General features: G+C 25.4%; 4 protein-coding genes across 6 annotated transcripts in view; all 4 read right to left on the reverse strand.

Moving 5' to 3' along the window:
• The window catches only part of LOC118071925 (mucin-4-like), a 79,172-nt gene extending 78,958 nt beyond the window's left edge, over nucleotides 1-214 (reverse strand). The window contains exon 1 of the mRNA XM_035091419.1: nucleotides 94-214. The gene's annotated coding sequence lies outside the window, so the exon portion shown is untranslated. The remainder of the gene's footprint in view (nucleotides 1-93) is intronic.
• A 5,370-nt stretch (nucleotides 215-5,584) lies between these two features.
• On the reverse strand, nucleotides 5,585-9,955 carry LOC118071999 (UPF0183 protein CG7083). Its single transcript, XM_035091535.1, has 8 exons — nucleotides 9,452-9,955; nucleotides 8,738-8,820; nucleotides 8,357-8,584; nucleotides 8,069-8,281; nucleotides 7,843-7,992; nucleotides 7,254-7,418; nucleotides 6,982-7,158; nucleotides 5,585-6,847 (listed from the first exon to the last, which is right to left on the reverse strand). The coding sequence occupies exons 1-8, from the start codon at nucleotides 9,513-9,515 to the stop codon at nucleotides 6,650-6,652; spliced, it is 1,278 nt and encodes a 425-aa protein (XP_034947426.1). The 5' UTR covers nucleotides 9,516-9,955; the 3' UTR covers nucleotides 5,585-6,649.
• Nucleotides 9,956-12,179: 2,224 nt separating this feature from the next.
• LOC118071962 (uncharacterized) lies at nucleotides 12,180-14,515 on the reverse strand. The gene has a single exon (XM_035091476.1). The coding sequence runs from the start codon at nucleotides 14,189-14,191 to the stop codon at nucleotides 12,272-12,274; it is 1,920 nt and encodes a 639-aa protein (XP_034947367.1). The 5' UTR covers nucleotides 14,192-14,515; the 3' UTR covers nucleotides 12,180-12,271.
• Nucleotides 14,516-15,051: 536 nt separating this feature from the next.
• Nucleotides 15,052-16,073, reverse strand: Cypl (peptidyl-prolyl cis-trans isomerase-like 1 Cypl). Of its 3 annotated transcripts, none has more exons than XM_035091253.1 (4): nucleotides 15,863-16,073; nucleotides 15,531-15,700; nucleotides 15,334-15,441; nucleotides 15,052-15,238 (listed from the first exon to the last, which is right to left on the reverse strand). In XM_035091253.1, exons 1-4 carry the CDS (start codon nucleotides 15,931-15,933, stop codon nucleotides 15,123-15,125), a joined length of 465 nt encoding a protein of 154 aa, XP_034947144.1. In that variant the 5' UTR covers nucleotides 15,934-16,073; the 3' UTR covers nucleotides 15,052-15,122. The 3 variants fall into 3 exon arrangements, with proteins under 3 accessions (XP_034947144.1, XP_034947142.1, XP_034947143.1); XM_035091251.1 differs by having other exon boundaries at nucleotides 15,531-15,754; XM_035091252.1 differs by having other exon boundaries at nucleotides 15,531-15,795; nucleotides 15,863-16,050.
• Nucleotides 16,074-16,360: the final 287 nt, after the last annotated feature.

Consider the following 16,360-nt stretch of genomic DNA (forward strand, 5'->3'; position numbering starts at 1 on the left):
TAACACAATGTAAATGTGAACTTTTATGATAAGCTGAGTTTTGAATAAAATTTTTTGTCATATGAACATAAAAAAATAGACTGCATCACTTACATTCGGTGAGCGCATGAGGAGTTGACCCCAAGATGTCATGGGTTGATTGACCCCTGCGCGATAACACTGCACTATCGATTTTAAGTCCACGTGGTTCATTGCACTTTATTTCACTAAATTCTATTTTTCATGTAAATAAAATCATTGAATGTTCACCATCATATAAATAAATGTTCATATATTATGTCATAAAATTATTATACATTAAATAAAAATAAATAAAAATTTATTATTTAAAAAATTGTCAATTGAAAGAAAAGTAGATTTTAAAATAGTTTTTTGTATTTAAGAATTCCTGTCAATTTTATATATCATATATAAAAATTAATATCAATCGTCTATTTTCATTCTACCCTCAAGTGGAATAAGTGTGCCTGATGTGGAGTTCTCTAAACGAATGCTGTTCATCTAGGGAGTTCTACATGTATTCGTAAATTTTCGTTTCTTCTCGGACAATTCCGTAAATTAGTTGGTATCATTGTAAAAATATTTTTTTATTTTTCTTTTATACGATTCGATACAAACTACTTTAATAGTTCAGTATCAGTCATTAATTTTCATTCATAAATAAATAAGAAAAAGTTTTAAAAGTGTGCTAATGTAATGGATCAATTGATCATCTGTGATTATTTAAAAGCTAATTAATAATAATTAATGTTACACATTCTAAAAAAATATATATAACAAGATTGATTAAATTCATTTTAAAAATCATCCAAGTAACAAAAAAAAAAAACAATTATCATTCTCTAACATATCAAATCTCGTAAATTACTGATTTCATTCGACTCACGTTAATCGTTAATGTTTCAATAATCAAGTTAAAAAAAATATATATATCTAATGATTCTCTTGAGATATTTTATCCTTAAACTTCAGAACATTTTTTGCCTTCCGGGAGCTGAAATTACATCCTTAAGATCGAGTAAGATTCTATCTATGATGATCATTCGAATTTATAAATATCATTTATCGTGATACAATAATTTAGATCTGATCTAGAAAATTATTTAAATACTAGCATTAATTTTATATAAATATCTCGAAATCATTTAATTTTCTTATAAAGTAATATATCAGTCAAATTTTTAACAGTTTTATTTGTTTCACTCAATAATTTTAGAAGTGGTATCATTCGATTTTCATCTGACACTCCACTTTTATTGTGTTACGAGTTAGATTTCGGTACGTTTAATTGTTGATGGCTAAAAGGATTGTTATAATTTTTTTCTAGTTGAGTCATATTAGTAAAGAAGTATTGAATATAAATGTTACTATTATTTATAAATCATTTTAAAATGAATTAATTTTAATTATATTCTAACTTTTGTTATTTTGTTTATAATATTATATTTAGTTATAAAATTTAATATATTATTCAAAGTATCTTTTTCAGGAAATAATTATCCTTATACAGAACAATATTATAAAAAAACAAAAAATTATTACAACATTGAGAGATATTTAGAAAAACTATTTTAAATTTAAAAAAAACCCTATCTAACTTTGCCAAACAATGGATTAGAAAATTTTAAATAAAAATATATACTAAAAAAATTTAACATCGTTTTATATGGCGTTTTGAGATCTTTTATTCATCAGGTAAACATACAAAAGGAGTATGTATTAAATTGTCATATGACAGTTGATAACATATTCATTAATTAAACTTATGGTTTAATTTGTAATTAATATGATTTGTGTGTGTTTTTTTTTCTCATTTTATACAAATAAACAATTGCGAGATAAGCAAGCGAATCTCACTCAGCAATTTTGTTCATATAATATATAACTTGAACATTTTTTTTTTTACATTTACAATTGATTATGAAGTCAAATTATATAGAAATTATACATATACGCGTATTATTACAATTAGATTATAATAATTTATATAGATATAAATATGCATCTTATTACATATATTCGCATATGTATATTTATATATACTATCACTACATACGTCGATTGTAATTTGTTTATGATATAAATATGATTATTTTAATCATATAACATTAAAATAAGATGTATTTTGACGCGCATTAAGGTGTTATGTTTTATTCATTAATAATTATTTATTAATTAAATTTTTTTAAAAAATTAATTTAACTTATAATTCGTCATTTTTTAGTATTTTATACTTTTTCTTCTTTTTATTTACGCATCCATCATAGAGGGCGTGAAACAATTAAAATAAAAAATGAATTGAGTTTTTTTTTTTTAGTAAATAAAAAAAGAATACAACTAACGATATTCTCGCATTGACACAATGCGAAATTTCAATTTTAGATCAAAAATATTCTGTGGATGAACGACATCCGATTTAATTGTCATTATATATAGTAGGACCATGATATTTAATACCAAATATTTTCAACTATTTTTGCAGATAACTTTTGTTCTCGTAATATTCGACTAATAAAATGAACCTTTTTTTCAAAGTAAAAATACTAATAATCAAGAAGTAATAGTCTTTTCTTAATAATTACAATAATTACTGAGATTTTATTTTTGTTCATAAGGAATAAATTTTAAATGAATAATTACCAATTATTAAAAATTAAATACCTTTTGATTATAGGTAATTTTACTGAACTAAAAAATAATTTGTTCTAATTGAATTATTTTTATACTCCGTGACGTTACTCCTTGATTTACAGAGATAAATTTTATAAACAAATTTTAAATAACACAAATGATATAAGATTATTTTTTCGTGTGAAAGTCCTACTGCATATATAATTAACACACAATTTTGTAAAAATCATGTGACAGCGTGAATAAATATATATATATTATACACATAATATTTTAATCTACACACACACACACACATCTATGTATATATAAATATATATATATACACATTATTGAGGCTATGGAAATTTATAATAAAGATTTATCTCTCATATAGAGATACGTTCCAGTCACTCATTACTATTATGTATTTAGCAAACATTTCATTGTTACGTACTTGGTTATTCGAGACATTCTATTTATACAAAATTCATATATAATTTATTATTCATATTAATCGACTTTAATATTACGAATTAAACATTTCTCTTAAAAATTAGTGCGTTTTACAGTGCGATATAAAAATAAAGAGCTTAATTGTAAAGAAAATTCAACTTTTCGATGAATGATAAAATATTTCCCAGTTTTTTCTGTTAATTTTTTAAACACTTTTTAGATTATTTATAAGTTTAATTCTTTTTCTTTTTATTATTTACTGATTATTAATATTTACAATAATGATTAAATTATTCATGAAACATCTCATTTTACAAATTTTACCAAAATAATTAAGACTTCGTGTAAATGTTTTTGCGTTTTAAGTAAAACAGCATTCATCAGTTTATCAAGATAAATAGTAATTTATTTTGTTCAAGTTAAAATAATTGTCATTGATTTATTTTTAACTTGGCTTAAAAAAGTTTTATCAATATTTTTCTGAAATCCACTTCCAATTATGTATATAAATGTATTTGGAATTATTTTTTATAACTTTTATTTATAGTGGTCTTTTAAATATTTTTTATAAAGTGAATATTGCTTTTTGTCTTTTGTATTGAAAGTGAAAAAACATTATTTAGAACGATTGTTTTCTGATTGCCTTACAGTCATATAAATCATAATTATATTTTTATAGAAAAAATAAGTTCTTGTGAATATTTTAAATAAATATACAGTAATGAAATACCAAATTTTGATCTGTAATAAACAAAAAATAAAAATTTGGACACACTCATACATATATATGTCGTATCACAGCATGATTTGTTACCGTTTAATAAAAAAAAATATTAATTTAATGTTTTGTTTAAGCTATAAATTAACAAAATCTTCCTTCAGTTACCAAATGATACTTTAGCCATAAATGTATGTGTGTGTATATGTGTGCATGTGTGTACATACATATAATAAATATATATAATCTTGATATCCAATTGAGCTTTAAATTCAAAAATGATTATCGATCATTAATTGTGCGATTTGCAAGACACTAATCTAACAATAATATTTTAACTGTTAATTTTAATGATAGAGCTCAATTATTGCAAATATTTTACAATATTTTCATTATAAATCACACTTTTTTTTTCATTCGTTCACTCACTTTGTAATTAATTACTCCTAAATATCTTTAAATATATTTCCATTCAACTGATAATTCTACGTATTCTTATTTAATATTTTTTTGTTTCAATTTTGTTGCTTAATTAATTTATGACCATTTCATTCACCATTTAATCATCACTCATTCGTATAAATATACCCATAATAAGTACCTACTAAATTATTCTTAAGCATAACAATCCTAGGCCGTTAACTAAATAATAATCTCTCTCACAGTCGAGATATATCATAAAGTTTATCCTACACAATTATTTTTAAAAAAACCAGAAAAAAAACTCAAAGATATTAAATAGGTATTTTTATTAGTTTTTAATTTTTTTAACTTTCAGTAGTACGTGAATAGCAGCTACACATTCTTTTAAAATTTGGTCAATTCAAAAGAATAAAAATTGAATTAATTATTATAATTACAAGACTGAATGTTAAACATTATTTTTTTTGTTGTAAAAATCAGAAAAATAGCTTTGCATAATTAATATGAACATCATCATCATTAATATTCCAGATATGTACAATTGTTAGTTTTTAATATATTTACATATAATAAAATTAATTTTTAATTTTATTTAATGATTATAATTTGCAAAATTTTCGTGTATATTTACAGTGTAAGTTAAAAATTTTTTTTAATTAAATTATTATGATAATAAGTTTTGGTAGTAACGTCAGTGAAAAATTCTATTTATCAATTAAATGACATTGATTATCAGATGAAGACAATTATTTTTTGGAGAAAGAAGGGGGAGGGGGGGGAGATTGTTTCTAATGTTTTGTCCATAATACACATGGAATTATTGTCTTATGAATAGATATTTTCAAACATGAAATTTTGACATGATAAAAAGTAAAAAATAATTTATTTTAACGTAAGAAAGACTTGTTAAAAAAAATCAATAAAATTTTATCTAAGATATTTTTTATAAAAAGTATAATTGTCACCTATTCTTTTATCGTTTTAATTTTTCCATATTATAATTGAATTAAAGAAAAAAAATTGACATCACTCATAAATTTATTGCTACAAAAGTATTGGTTAAATTGAGCCAAAAATAAATGTACACTACATGCATACATTTATATAAAATTATTTTATGAGTTCATTCACATCCTTTTTTTTTCAATTTTTATCTTCTTACTAAATTAATTATGGAATAATAAAACATTGACTACACGGAGAAAATTTCATAGCACTTTTTGTTTAATTACTAAAAATTGAACTAAATAATTTTCTCCATGAGAAGTTAAAAAAAAAATAATGTAAGTGATAAATTAATTGAATATTGAATAGATTAAAGAATTGTTCATTTATGATAATTCATTTTAATTATTATTATTACCCGTTAGCTATGGATTTAAAAATTGTTATTACTTTTCATGAATTTTTTGTTATTTTTAACTTTAATTAATCACTCAGTATGATTAATAAATGAGACACAAATAAATATCAAAGAGTACGAGTATGTCTAATTGACTATTCGTTTTAATTTTCAATTTAATTGAATAAAAATAAAAATATATTGTTTCAGAAATACTGTCTATTATACTTAATGACTTACTTGAATGATTTATAACTCTGTTATTCACAACAGTATTTTGTTTGAAAAATGCTACAGGAAATTATATCACTCAATTTAATAAATTCACAAACGTTGAATTTTTTTTTCTGTTTAATATAAATAACTAATTAGTGTAATAACTTGACATCTATTATACCTATCAAATTCTATTGCAATTAAAATTGCGTTAATAATGACCAATGATACTTGTATTTATTAACAATATAACATAATTCCCTCACTCTATATTTATTTTTTATTATGTATTTTATTTATTATCAAATGTTACTGGTTTTATTAATTTTTTTTTATTCTTTATCACATATAAGTTTTTTTTTTTATTTTTTACCTATTACTTTTCACCATTATTAAGTGATAAGAAATATATTAAATATCTTATGGATTCCGTTGGAAAGCTTAAAATCTTTTTTACTCTATATCATACGTATTATTAGAGTGTGTGATACATCACAATGCTTTAATCAAAAATATTAATATCGAGTTAATATATTTAATGATTTTTATTATTATTATAAGTTTATAGATTTTATATATCATTAAAAAATAAATATAAAAACAACTAAATATTAACAATCTAATTTTCATTCCGAAAGATAAAAAATTTTCACCATAGTACGTGTTTCAATTTTTCGATTCAACTATTGTGATATATCAATTAATATATATTGTAAAAATAAATAGATATATTTACGAAAAAGTGATAACAACAGAATCCAATATGAATAGACAAACGATATTTTTATATATAACATATTACCATTTCTGAATTCGTTCGAGAATTATTTCTCATTTAGTAAACTAATTTTTTTTATAACATAAAATGCAGTGGCTTACCAAGGTCACGCAGTTGAATAAAGTGTTACACTTGCGATGTGTTGATTTGCCATTACTTCAATTATGACATCACGTATGCCATAACAAAAAGTACAACCAAATGGATTTGTTGTGTTTGTAGAAGACGCACGATTCAACACTACAGGACGAGCACTTGCCTTCAATTGCTCACTAATTTTGTCCCATTTTGTATAGGCAGTGATCTAAAAATAAAAAAAAAGACATCAATATTCATATAATATCACTATTAACAATCAGAAATTACTTTAATTATTAGATTGATGTAATCAACGTATCAATCTAACAATTGACTCATTAAATAGAATAAATATTTTACCGTAACTGGAGTTGGACTAACGTCAATAAGTTTGCCAGAATCATTGGAATTATTTTCAGGAGGTAGTGCAAGGGTGAATTCACAACGATGATACATATTAAAATTATAATGCCCTGGATAATTAGTATGTAACACAAATTTTTTAACACAATGGGTTCTTGCGTCAAATAAAACGTCCTAGTGAACAGCAATGAAAAAAAAAGTACATTAGTAGAAGAAACTTTAATTCTAGATATTAATATTAATGTAATAAAAAAGAAATTAATATTTACCATCCCCAGAGTAAAATAATTATAAAAAAAATCTGACCGCCGAGTTCGATCTTTTTTATGAGCATGTGGACTGTGAATCCGCATTTTATCTTCTGCTTTGAAAAACACTCGTGATGGTGCTCCAAGTGCACTCAATACGTCTTCACAGCTATCTCCAAACCATACCTATTGTAAATAAACATAAAATATTAATTAGGTTTAAAAAAAAATTGAATTTATATTTATTTCGGATTATTACCATCATTTAGATTAAATTATTTTGAACTACTAGCATTTTTTGTAACATTTTATCATATCTTCGTTAAAATATTATGTTTTTCAATTAGTATGAGAGTAGAAAATTATTAAACTTCAATATTAAACGTAAAACAAGTTTTATAAGTAAATTTGTATGAATAAACATAAATGAGAATATAAAAAATATCTTTCTATAATAAAGAAAAAAAAGAATGAACACGTGATAATAATAAATTATAATTTTTTTTGGTCTAGACTTATGCAAATAACTTGTATGTAAATTAATTTAATTTACGCTTTTTAATTTCATTAACGTTTAATGAAATGAATTATGAATATAATAAGGTAATACCTCTTTCATAAGATTGTGTCTTCTAGTTTCTACTAGAACCCTTGTAGCAGAACTTCCTTCAGTAAAAAGGTATAGTTTTAAGCCCCGTGTTTTTGTTTTATCTCTGATTACCTCAGCTTTTTCTAAGTATAAATTATTGTGATAACAGACCTGTTAAAACATTCATACATGAATACTTTATTACTTATTGTCGATGATAAAAAAGCTTATATTAATCGATTCTTACCAATGGCAATGGTGGTGGTGGAGCTTTAAGGCAGTGTTCTTCGCTTCCTGATGACCCACCAGACATACTACCGACATATATAGCAGTTTTAGCAACCAACGGTGAAGTCCCGTTTGGAAATTGCAATGATCCAAGTCCATGTGCATAACCAGGTTGAAATTTGGACTCGATTGGAAAATAAAACGATAGTCCTCGAAAGTTTAGTACAAAGACCTATAAAATTTTAATGACAATAATGTATTTAAATTTGTTTACTCATGGAATTAACATTAATAATAAAACATGTACCTGCTTATCACTGTCGTAAACACCAGGATGCGTTGCACCAAATGAATGTTCAATTTGTTCAATTGATGGTAATACTTCAGGTGAATTAAATGGCAAACTACAATATTTGAGTTTCACCAGTTTCATATTATATATTTCAATAATTTTCAGCCTCTGCACGACTGGGTCAAAAATAAGTCGTATTCCATCGTGCGGTAAATTAATAACTAAATCGACTTCTAGTGGATTCTGGAAAGACAAAAAGTTTCAATTAATCAACTGATGAATAACTTCTTCATTTTAAATAACTATTTTTTATCAATAAATTATTGTTAATCATACAAAACTACTGCAATGATGCTTCATACATATTAAGCATAGATAAAAAAATAATAAACTTACAGTATCACTATAAAGAACTTGTACTCCACGAATAATGCCCACTTGTGATTGTATTATCGATACCGATTGAGAAAAATGCATTCCTAAAATAATTAATTAAAAAATTATCAATATTAACTGAATTATTATCATTAGAATTATGATAATAAAATTGAAAAATAAATATATACAGTATCAAAACGACCTTTAACAAATGCACAACTTAATAATAATGTAAAATAAGAAGTATGCATCTTACTCCATTATCTACTTTTTGATATGTACAAACATTTATAACCAAATACATGATATACGTATAATTATACGTATTTTAATAATAACACAAATATACAAAAATGCCATCATCTATCATCGCCATTTAATTATAAACGAATGACGCGAATTCTTTTGGCAGATAAAAAATTTAACAATTACATAATCACGTCATCATAGCAAAGTATTAATGTTGTCACTGTTTATATACATATAATTGTCAACATAAATGTATACAAAAACAAAATATGGAGCGAGTTCGAAGTACATTTCCATTAATAAGTAATAATACACACAATGAAAATGTAAATAAAGTCCTCAAACGATGTTTTGAAAAAATTAGTGTCGGAGATCTCACTTGTAGAAGCATTTCAGAATATTAATTAAAATAGGAAATCAAACTAATATAAGAGAATTAAGGTAATTCAATGCTGTAGTAATACAAATAGTTTCATCACTTGCCTAAAATAAATTCCCACTGTTCACAACCAATGGATCTTTCGGGCACAACTTCGAGCTCCAGCATTATACTTTTTTGATAATTATTATTAATAATGCTTAGCCCGAATGTTCTTGTTAAGTCCTAAGTATTATTCACGCGCGTAATAACGCGACTACGCGCCAAATCAAATTTTTTTTCAACTACTGCGTTGTTTCTTTGTTCTGTAGAGCGGACGTACGAGGCAGGCGCTCAGTGGACAGCCATATTGCCTTTCCTGCCAGTCAACTCCCACTACTATTTCTACGGCTGGTGAACTGTCATTGAACAGCTGATGTCTTCCCCTCTCTACTATTTTATTTCCCACTCTTATACACTTTTACATGGTTTAACCACTGGCAATCAGTTTACTTTACCTTTATTTTTATTTCTTATTTTTTTTTTTTAACATAACCTTCTCACTCCCTCTTGTTATATTCCTCTCACTGTTATCTCATTGTTATGAGATATATATACATATGTACACTCAATGTTTTTGTCAAGGTTCCAAAAAAGATCTTCACTGACTAATTAGTCATTTCATCTACACTATATTGGATAACCTGTTTTATCTATATTGATATTTGTTTGGGTTAAAAGTGATTGTTTACAATTCATCAACTGTTTTAGTTTATGAAAGTAATATTTTGCATTATGCATTGTTTACAAGGTTAAATTATTAATTTTTTTTATATGTATTAAAACTTATATACATGTTGATATTTACATAAGATGTAATATTAATGTATATAATATTAATATCGGTAAAAGTATGACATTGCAAATATTAAACACGATGTATGTTATTGTGTAAGGTTTGATGCTCCGAAAATAACTTCCTGATTCAAAAAATATATTTCACATCAGTTGAACCCTCTCACAGATGTCAATTGCATCATTCAATCGTGAGAAATCTTGATAAAAAAAATTTGTTTATATCTATACATAAATAATAATGTAGACAAACATACACACATACACATGGATATTGGTTTTTTGAGTTATCTTGATAATTCTAGGGTGATAGAGATAACTAAAATTCTAATCCTAACGTCAGGGATGATTTAATCAAATTTCATTTATAAATAAGATTTTTATAAAAAGAATTTTGTAGAAAATACTAAATAATATTTTAGTACACTTGTAATCATTTAACACTGCTTATTTTTTAGTCTGAAAAAATATATGTTATTCTATTTAAGGTCTAGACACTTGAAAAAAAAATTTTTTAAATTAAAATTCAGTAAATTAATATATATTTGGCGAGATTTTTAAATATTCGTCTGATCGTCATAAAATGATGCTATAAATGTTTTTAATAATATTGATTGTACCATATATGTCAATGGATGCATATTTTATTCGATAAAACCACTATTTTTATATAAAATTATATTTCAATATTATGATCATGATGTCTAGCTTGAGACTTATTCTAAAATGTCAAGGTGATTTATCGTATCAAACTCCCTACTAGATAAATAACAGCTATAAGAGTTGATTTATAAATATTTTTAAAAGCTTTATTGTTAAAAAATGATATAAAATGCGTTTAATTAAATTTTTTTATTCTACTACATGAATGTTTATAATTTTTATTCATACAGATTCCTAATTTACCATTTGTTAATACACTTAAATATCTATCTCTTTTTTTTGCATCATCTGAAAATTTACATCTTGACCAAATTTCAAAGGATCAGTGATAATGAAAACATTTATTTATTGCTGAAACAACTTAGGTAAATATATATTCTCCTATATTGAATGAAAATCGTATTCATTACTTTAATTATTGAATCAAATGTTATTTTCATAATTATTCATAGAAACCTACATGTAAATAATATTACTTACTCATTTATTTCATACAATAAAAAAATATGTAAAAAAGATTTTAACTTGATATGATTATTGATAGTTTTTCAAAAAAAAAGCTAAAATTCTATACAAAATATATATTAATGTCATAAATCATCCTAAAACATTTTTGTTTTTAGAAATATTATATAATTTTCATTCCATAACCTATAAGTAATTATTGTCCTTAAATATTCTAGATTAATGGGTGTACTTGTTGGTGTAAAGCGTAATTTGGTATCAGTGATTTTTCCTACTTTGGCTTTTGGATTAATTTACGCTGACTGGTCCTATACACGCCGTTGGAAGGCTAGAAAACTTGAAGAAGGAAACCAACCAAAAGCTGCGTAATGGTGTTGACAGAGAAGCAGCTATTATTAAGACAATTACCCTGGGCAGCCTTGATTATGGTAACATTCGGCTACATTGGTGCACGAATGGATGCTCATGAGAATGAAAGAATGACAAAATTTCGTGACAAATCAGCACTTTATGGAAGAGAATTAAAACCTGGTGAACCTCCTTCCTGGCCATAATTTTTTAGATACATGTTACAATTTATATAATTAAAAATAGAAAAATTGTCATTGTAGCAACATTCAATTGATGGTCAAATACTTGAATTTTAATGAAAATTCATAAAATAAAGCATTTCAGAATGATAAATATTTAAGAAAATTTATTTTAGTATTGATAATAAATTACTATCAATCCTAGTAAAGTTTTATATTTTATCATAATTAATTTTGTTTATTAAATAAGAAAATATTCAAGTTAAATATCCCAAATATAATAAAAAAAATAAATTTATAATAAAGAAATGCTAAACTAGTGGAATAAAAACACGTCATATTGATTCCAATTAAATAACAAATTTTATTAATTACAATATAAATCTATATATAAAGACAGTAATTGGTTGGCAAGATAAAAAAATAATCTATTTAAAATATATTAAATTTCTTTTCTTTAGAAACTTTTTTTTGTACTTCATGGCTTATTTTTAATTGACTTCCATGATTTTCTTTATTGTCAAAGTTCGTTTGTAACATCCTCTTTGCTGTTTGCATATTATAAGCTTGTCTCTTTTTCTGTAGCCATTCATCAGTTGCTTCATTCCACGAAGAAGGTCGATCTTTATTAATTTTTTTATCTTTCTTATTATTTTTCTTTTTCTTCTCATCATTAAGATTCAACGTTGATGCTTTTCTATCATTAGTAATATTCCTTCCTTCAACTTTTTCATTTCCACTTTTATGAACATCAATCAGCCCATAATTTTGAAATTTAACATTTCCATCATAAGATCCAAACACATTATCGTTAATTCGTCTTATTAGCTTTCTTTCTTCATCTTGACTATCTACAATCCTTTCAGACACTGGTCTGGGTCGTCGTTCACTCAGAGTTCTCGTAAAAGCATAAGGTTTTTTAAAAACTTCTGGGTCGAACTTCCTTGATGTAACAACGAACGATGAATCTCCAATGTCAGCAGAAAGAGTGGAGTCTAAATCGTCATAGTGAATTTTAGGTTTACGTTTTATCCTCGTACTATCATAAGCACTTGATCCATGGAAAGAATGTCGATTCGTAAAATGAGAAAATTCACTTTCTATTTTAGTCAGCTGTGGTTGGAGTTCAACGGATGGTTTAGCAGTCATTAAAGAACTTCGTGAATTCGGAGGATTTTTAATATTCTTTTCATTAGCTAAACTAATTCCAGAACCTAAAGATCCATATGATTTCAAAATTTCTTGAGTTACTATTTCTCGAGTTATATTCCCTGTTGATCGTTGATCTGATTTAGAGTAAGACTCCAAACTCTCTAATGAACGAACATGTCCATTAAACTGATGATTAAAAGCATGTAAATTTTTGGACTTTTCTACAAACTTATTATCTGCTTCATGATCATGAATAAGCTCATTACTTTGGGATCGATAACGCCTTGAACATAATTCAACATGTTGCAATTTTTCTTTTATAAGTCTCTCCAATATTCGAAGTTCTTTTTCTTTTCTAAAAAGTAATCTTTCTCTTTCAAATAATAAAGTTTCCTTATCTTTTAATGTTGCTTCTTTAGCCCGTAATTGTTCTAATTTTTTCATCCAATTGACTTCAAATATTTCTTTTGAAATTTCTTCAGGTCTTTTGGTAGTAGTGGTGCATCCATATTTATATCCATGACAACAAAGATCATCATTTAGATTGTCAGACATTTCTTCTCGTTCATCAATAGACATCAAACTGCTTGTTCTTAGAGGAGGTTTAGGAAAATTTTTACTTTTAGATTTTTGTTTGGAAATCATTTGCAACGTAACATATTCACCTGTTTCAAACCGTTCTCTTAATTTTGCAGGTTGCTTAGTTTTATTTCCTTGATATGGCACTTCATAAATTGGTTCTAAATTAATGACATCAGTTTCTTTTTCTTTTTTACTTTCACCATCATCCTTTTTTGCTGAGACTCCTTCATTTCTTAAATGGAAAAACGGTATATCATAAATATGATCTTCATCACCATACAATTCATCACTTTGAATATTTAATTCTAGTTCAGTGTCTTGGTTTTTTTCCATATCGCACTTTACTTCTTCGCTTAAATCAACATCATTAATACGTAGAATAGGTAAACAAACGTTTGAATTTAAATCACATGATTTTTTGATGGCTCCAGTAGATATTTCATTATTATTAGATTCTGTAACCTTTTCACTATTATTTTCAACCTTTTCACATAGTTCAACAGATTTACAAGGTTGTAGTTGTAGATTTGATAAGTCATCGACAATATTATTTGATTTTTTGTCTATTTTTGTTGCTATCGGTAAAATAAAAGCTTCAGATCGAAATATAGGCATCATATTTTTTAACGTAGAATTAATACTGTGATTTGGAAAAAACTTTTTTCACTTGTTTTAAATAAATTGGAAAACACTTTTCTCGTATCGACTTAATGATACGTTAAAATATCACATTATGCTGAGTGTTATATATAAAACGGCGTCTTGTAACGGTTGAAATCGCGAAGAATAACCGTTGTATAGTGGCAACAAAAATGCTACCCACAAAACTAAAATTTGCTTGGTTAAAATGGAGGGGAAAAAACTTGTATAAGGGTCTTGTGACAGGTTGAAAAGCAGGTATAGGATTACCTGCTGATTTCAGCTGTACCTAATCCCCACATTGGAAGCATAGTCAAAGACAAAAATTCTTTTTATATTTAACTGCGGGGGAGTGTAGTTTTTGCGTTTAACGCGGAGTGGCGCCCTTTTGTTCATTTGTAAACATAAATAAATACATAAATAAAAATAAATCAATTAATTTTTAATAATTTATTTTAATTGATTAATTTTTTCAATTTTTATTGAAATTAGAAAAAAAAATGTTACTATATTAATATTCGATTATTTTTTTTCTTGGTAATTGCATAAATAATGATACGATCATACTGCTATTGAACATGGATTAACAAGTTTTCTTTTTGTCAATTGTTCCCTTTGTTCATTTTTATAACTGCGTAAATTTACTTTTGAGTAGTGTGTCTGATGCAGTCCAATCCGATAAACGTGTTAATTATTTAACAATTTCTTCACTAAGACAATTAAAAATTGATTAAATTTTTTTTATCATTTATGAATCGTATCATTCTTCATGCAATGACTCAATGTGATGTAACAAGCTCTCATGGTAGATTTAATTTTTATGGTATATTTCTAGAATATATAGCAATATTTTCTTTTATTAATAAAAAAGATCATTTTTATTACAATATTAAATTATCTAAATTATGATCTATGCATTTCTTACCGATCCTTTGACTATTTTTACATCATCGATTGGTCGATCATTTTTATCTGTTTCAACAAGACCTATTCTTTTAACAATACTCATGCCTGAATGTATTCTTCCTGCAAAATATTCATTAATTTTAATTAATATTAAATTTCTTCTAGTGTGATAGATTTAATGTATTATTCCGTTTTAATTGATTTAAAAATATCACCGAATATTGAGTGTTTGCCATCAAGCCATTGTGTAGATGCTAATGTTATGAAAAATTGTGAACCATTGGTATCTGGTCCCGAGTTTGCCATTGAAACTATTCCAGCACCTATTTTGAGAATTTGGAATCAATTATTGATATTTAAATAAATCAAATTAATACAATTTTAAATGAAACATGTATATTGTTATATTCACCAGTGTGTTTTAAATCATCATGAATCTCATCATTAAAACATTCTCCATAAATTGATACTCCACCCTTACCGGTGCCGGTAGGATCACCACCTTGGATCATAAAATCTCGAATTACTCGATGGAATTTAGTGCCATTGTAATAACCTCTTCGAGCAAGTTCTGCAAAATTTCTGCATGTGTTTGGAGCATGTTTCCAATATAATTCAATAACTATTTCGCCCATGCTAATGAATTGAAATATATCATTTGATATCATACATAATATCTATTAATATCAGTAATAAATTAATATTTACAATATAGATCATAAAAATTATATGACATGTACTTACGTTGTTTCTAAATAAACAAATGGCGGTTGCCAATGTTTATCAGGAATTCCAGAAATAGTTGTTAATGCCATTTTTTTATTTATGTAAAGAGTTTATAAAGAATACAAAGATTGTTTATGATAAACTGAATGTAAACAAAATCAGACTTATATTCAAAACTGAGCTCAAGTCAAAAAATTTCCCGAAGTTGACTTTACGCCCTCGCATTTGAGCGGTGGAATGTCGAAGCTTGATGTCGTAATGCCGAACGAAAGTAAAAGTAGAGGGAGTAAAAGCCGATGAAACCCGAATGCTATTTGTCGGTTACTGCATTGTAGTTGAATAGAGTTGTAAACAACACTTGCTTATAGGTTATAATTATAAAATTGTTAATAATAAAAATAAAAGCACTATACAAGTTGATAAAATATAATAATTTAAAGTAGCATTTAAAAAATTATTACAAATCAATTAGAAATTTTGGAAAAAATTATTACAAGCTTACTATTGAAAATCGCA

The sequence above is a fragment of the Chelonus insularis genome, unplaced genomic scaffold, assembly GCF_013357705.1.
Source record: "Chelonus insularis isolate UGA/USDA-ARS -01 unplaced genomic scaffold, ASM1335770v1 contig_88_pilon, whole genome shotgun sequence".
Taxonomy (NCBI): domain Eukaryota; kingdom Metazoa; phylum Arthropoda; class Insecta; order Hymenoptera; family Braconidae; genus Chelonus; species Chelonus insularis.

Bases quoted from the DNA above. Each gene is read 5' to 3' on its own strand.
- Cypl (XM_035091251.1), bottom strand. From the start codon at position 15,933: ATGGCATTAACAACTATTTCTGGAATTCCTGATAAACATTGGCAACCG. The intron at 15,755-15,862 runs GTAAGTACATGT...TCAATTCATTAG, and splicing joins TTTGTTTATTTAGAAACAAC to CATGGGCGAAATAGTTATTG. The intron at 15,239-15,333 runs GTGATATTTTTA...AATATTTTGCAG, and splicing joins TGGCAAACACTCAATATTCG to GAAGAATACATTCAGGCATG.
- LOC118071962 (XM_035091476.1), bottom strand. From the start codon at position 14,191: ATGATGCCTATATTTCGATCTGAAGCTTTTATTTTACCGATAGCAACA.
- LOC118071999 (XM_035091535.1), bottom strand. From the start codon at position 9,515: ATGCTGGAGCTCGAAGTTGTGCCCGAAAGATCCATTGGTTGTGAACAG. The intron at 8,585-8,737 runs GTAAGTTTATTA...TTGTCTTTCCAG, and splicing joins AAGTTCTTTATAGTGATACT to AATCCACTAGAAGTCGATTT. The intron at 7,993-8,068 runs GTAAGAATCGAT...ATGTTTTAACAG, and splicing joins CACCACCACCATTGCCATTG to GTCTGTTATCACAATAATTT.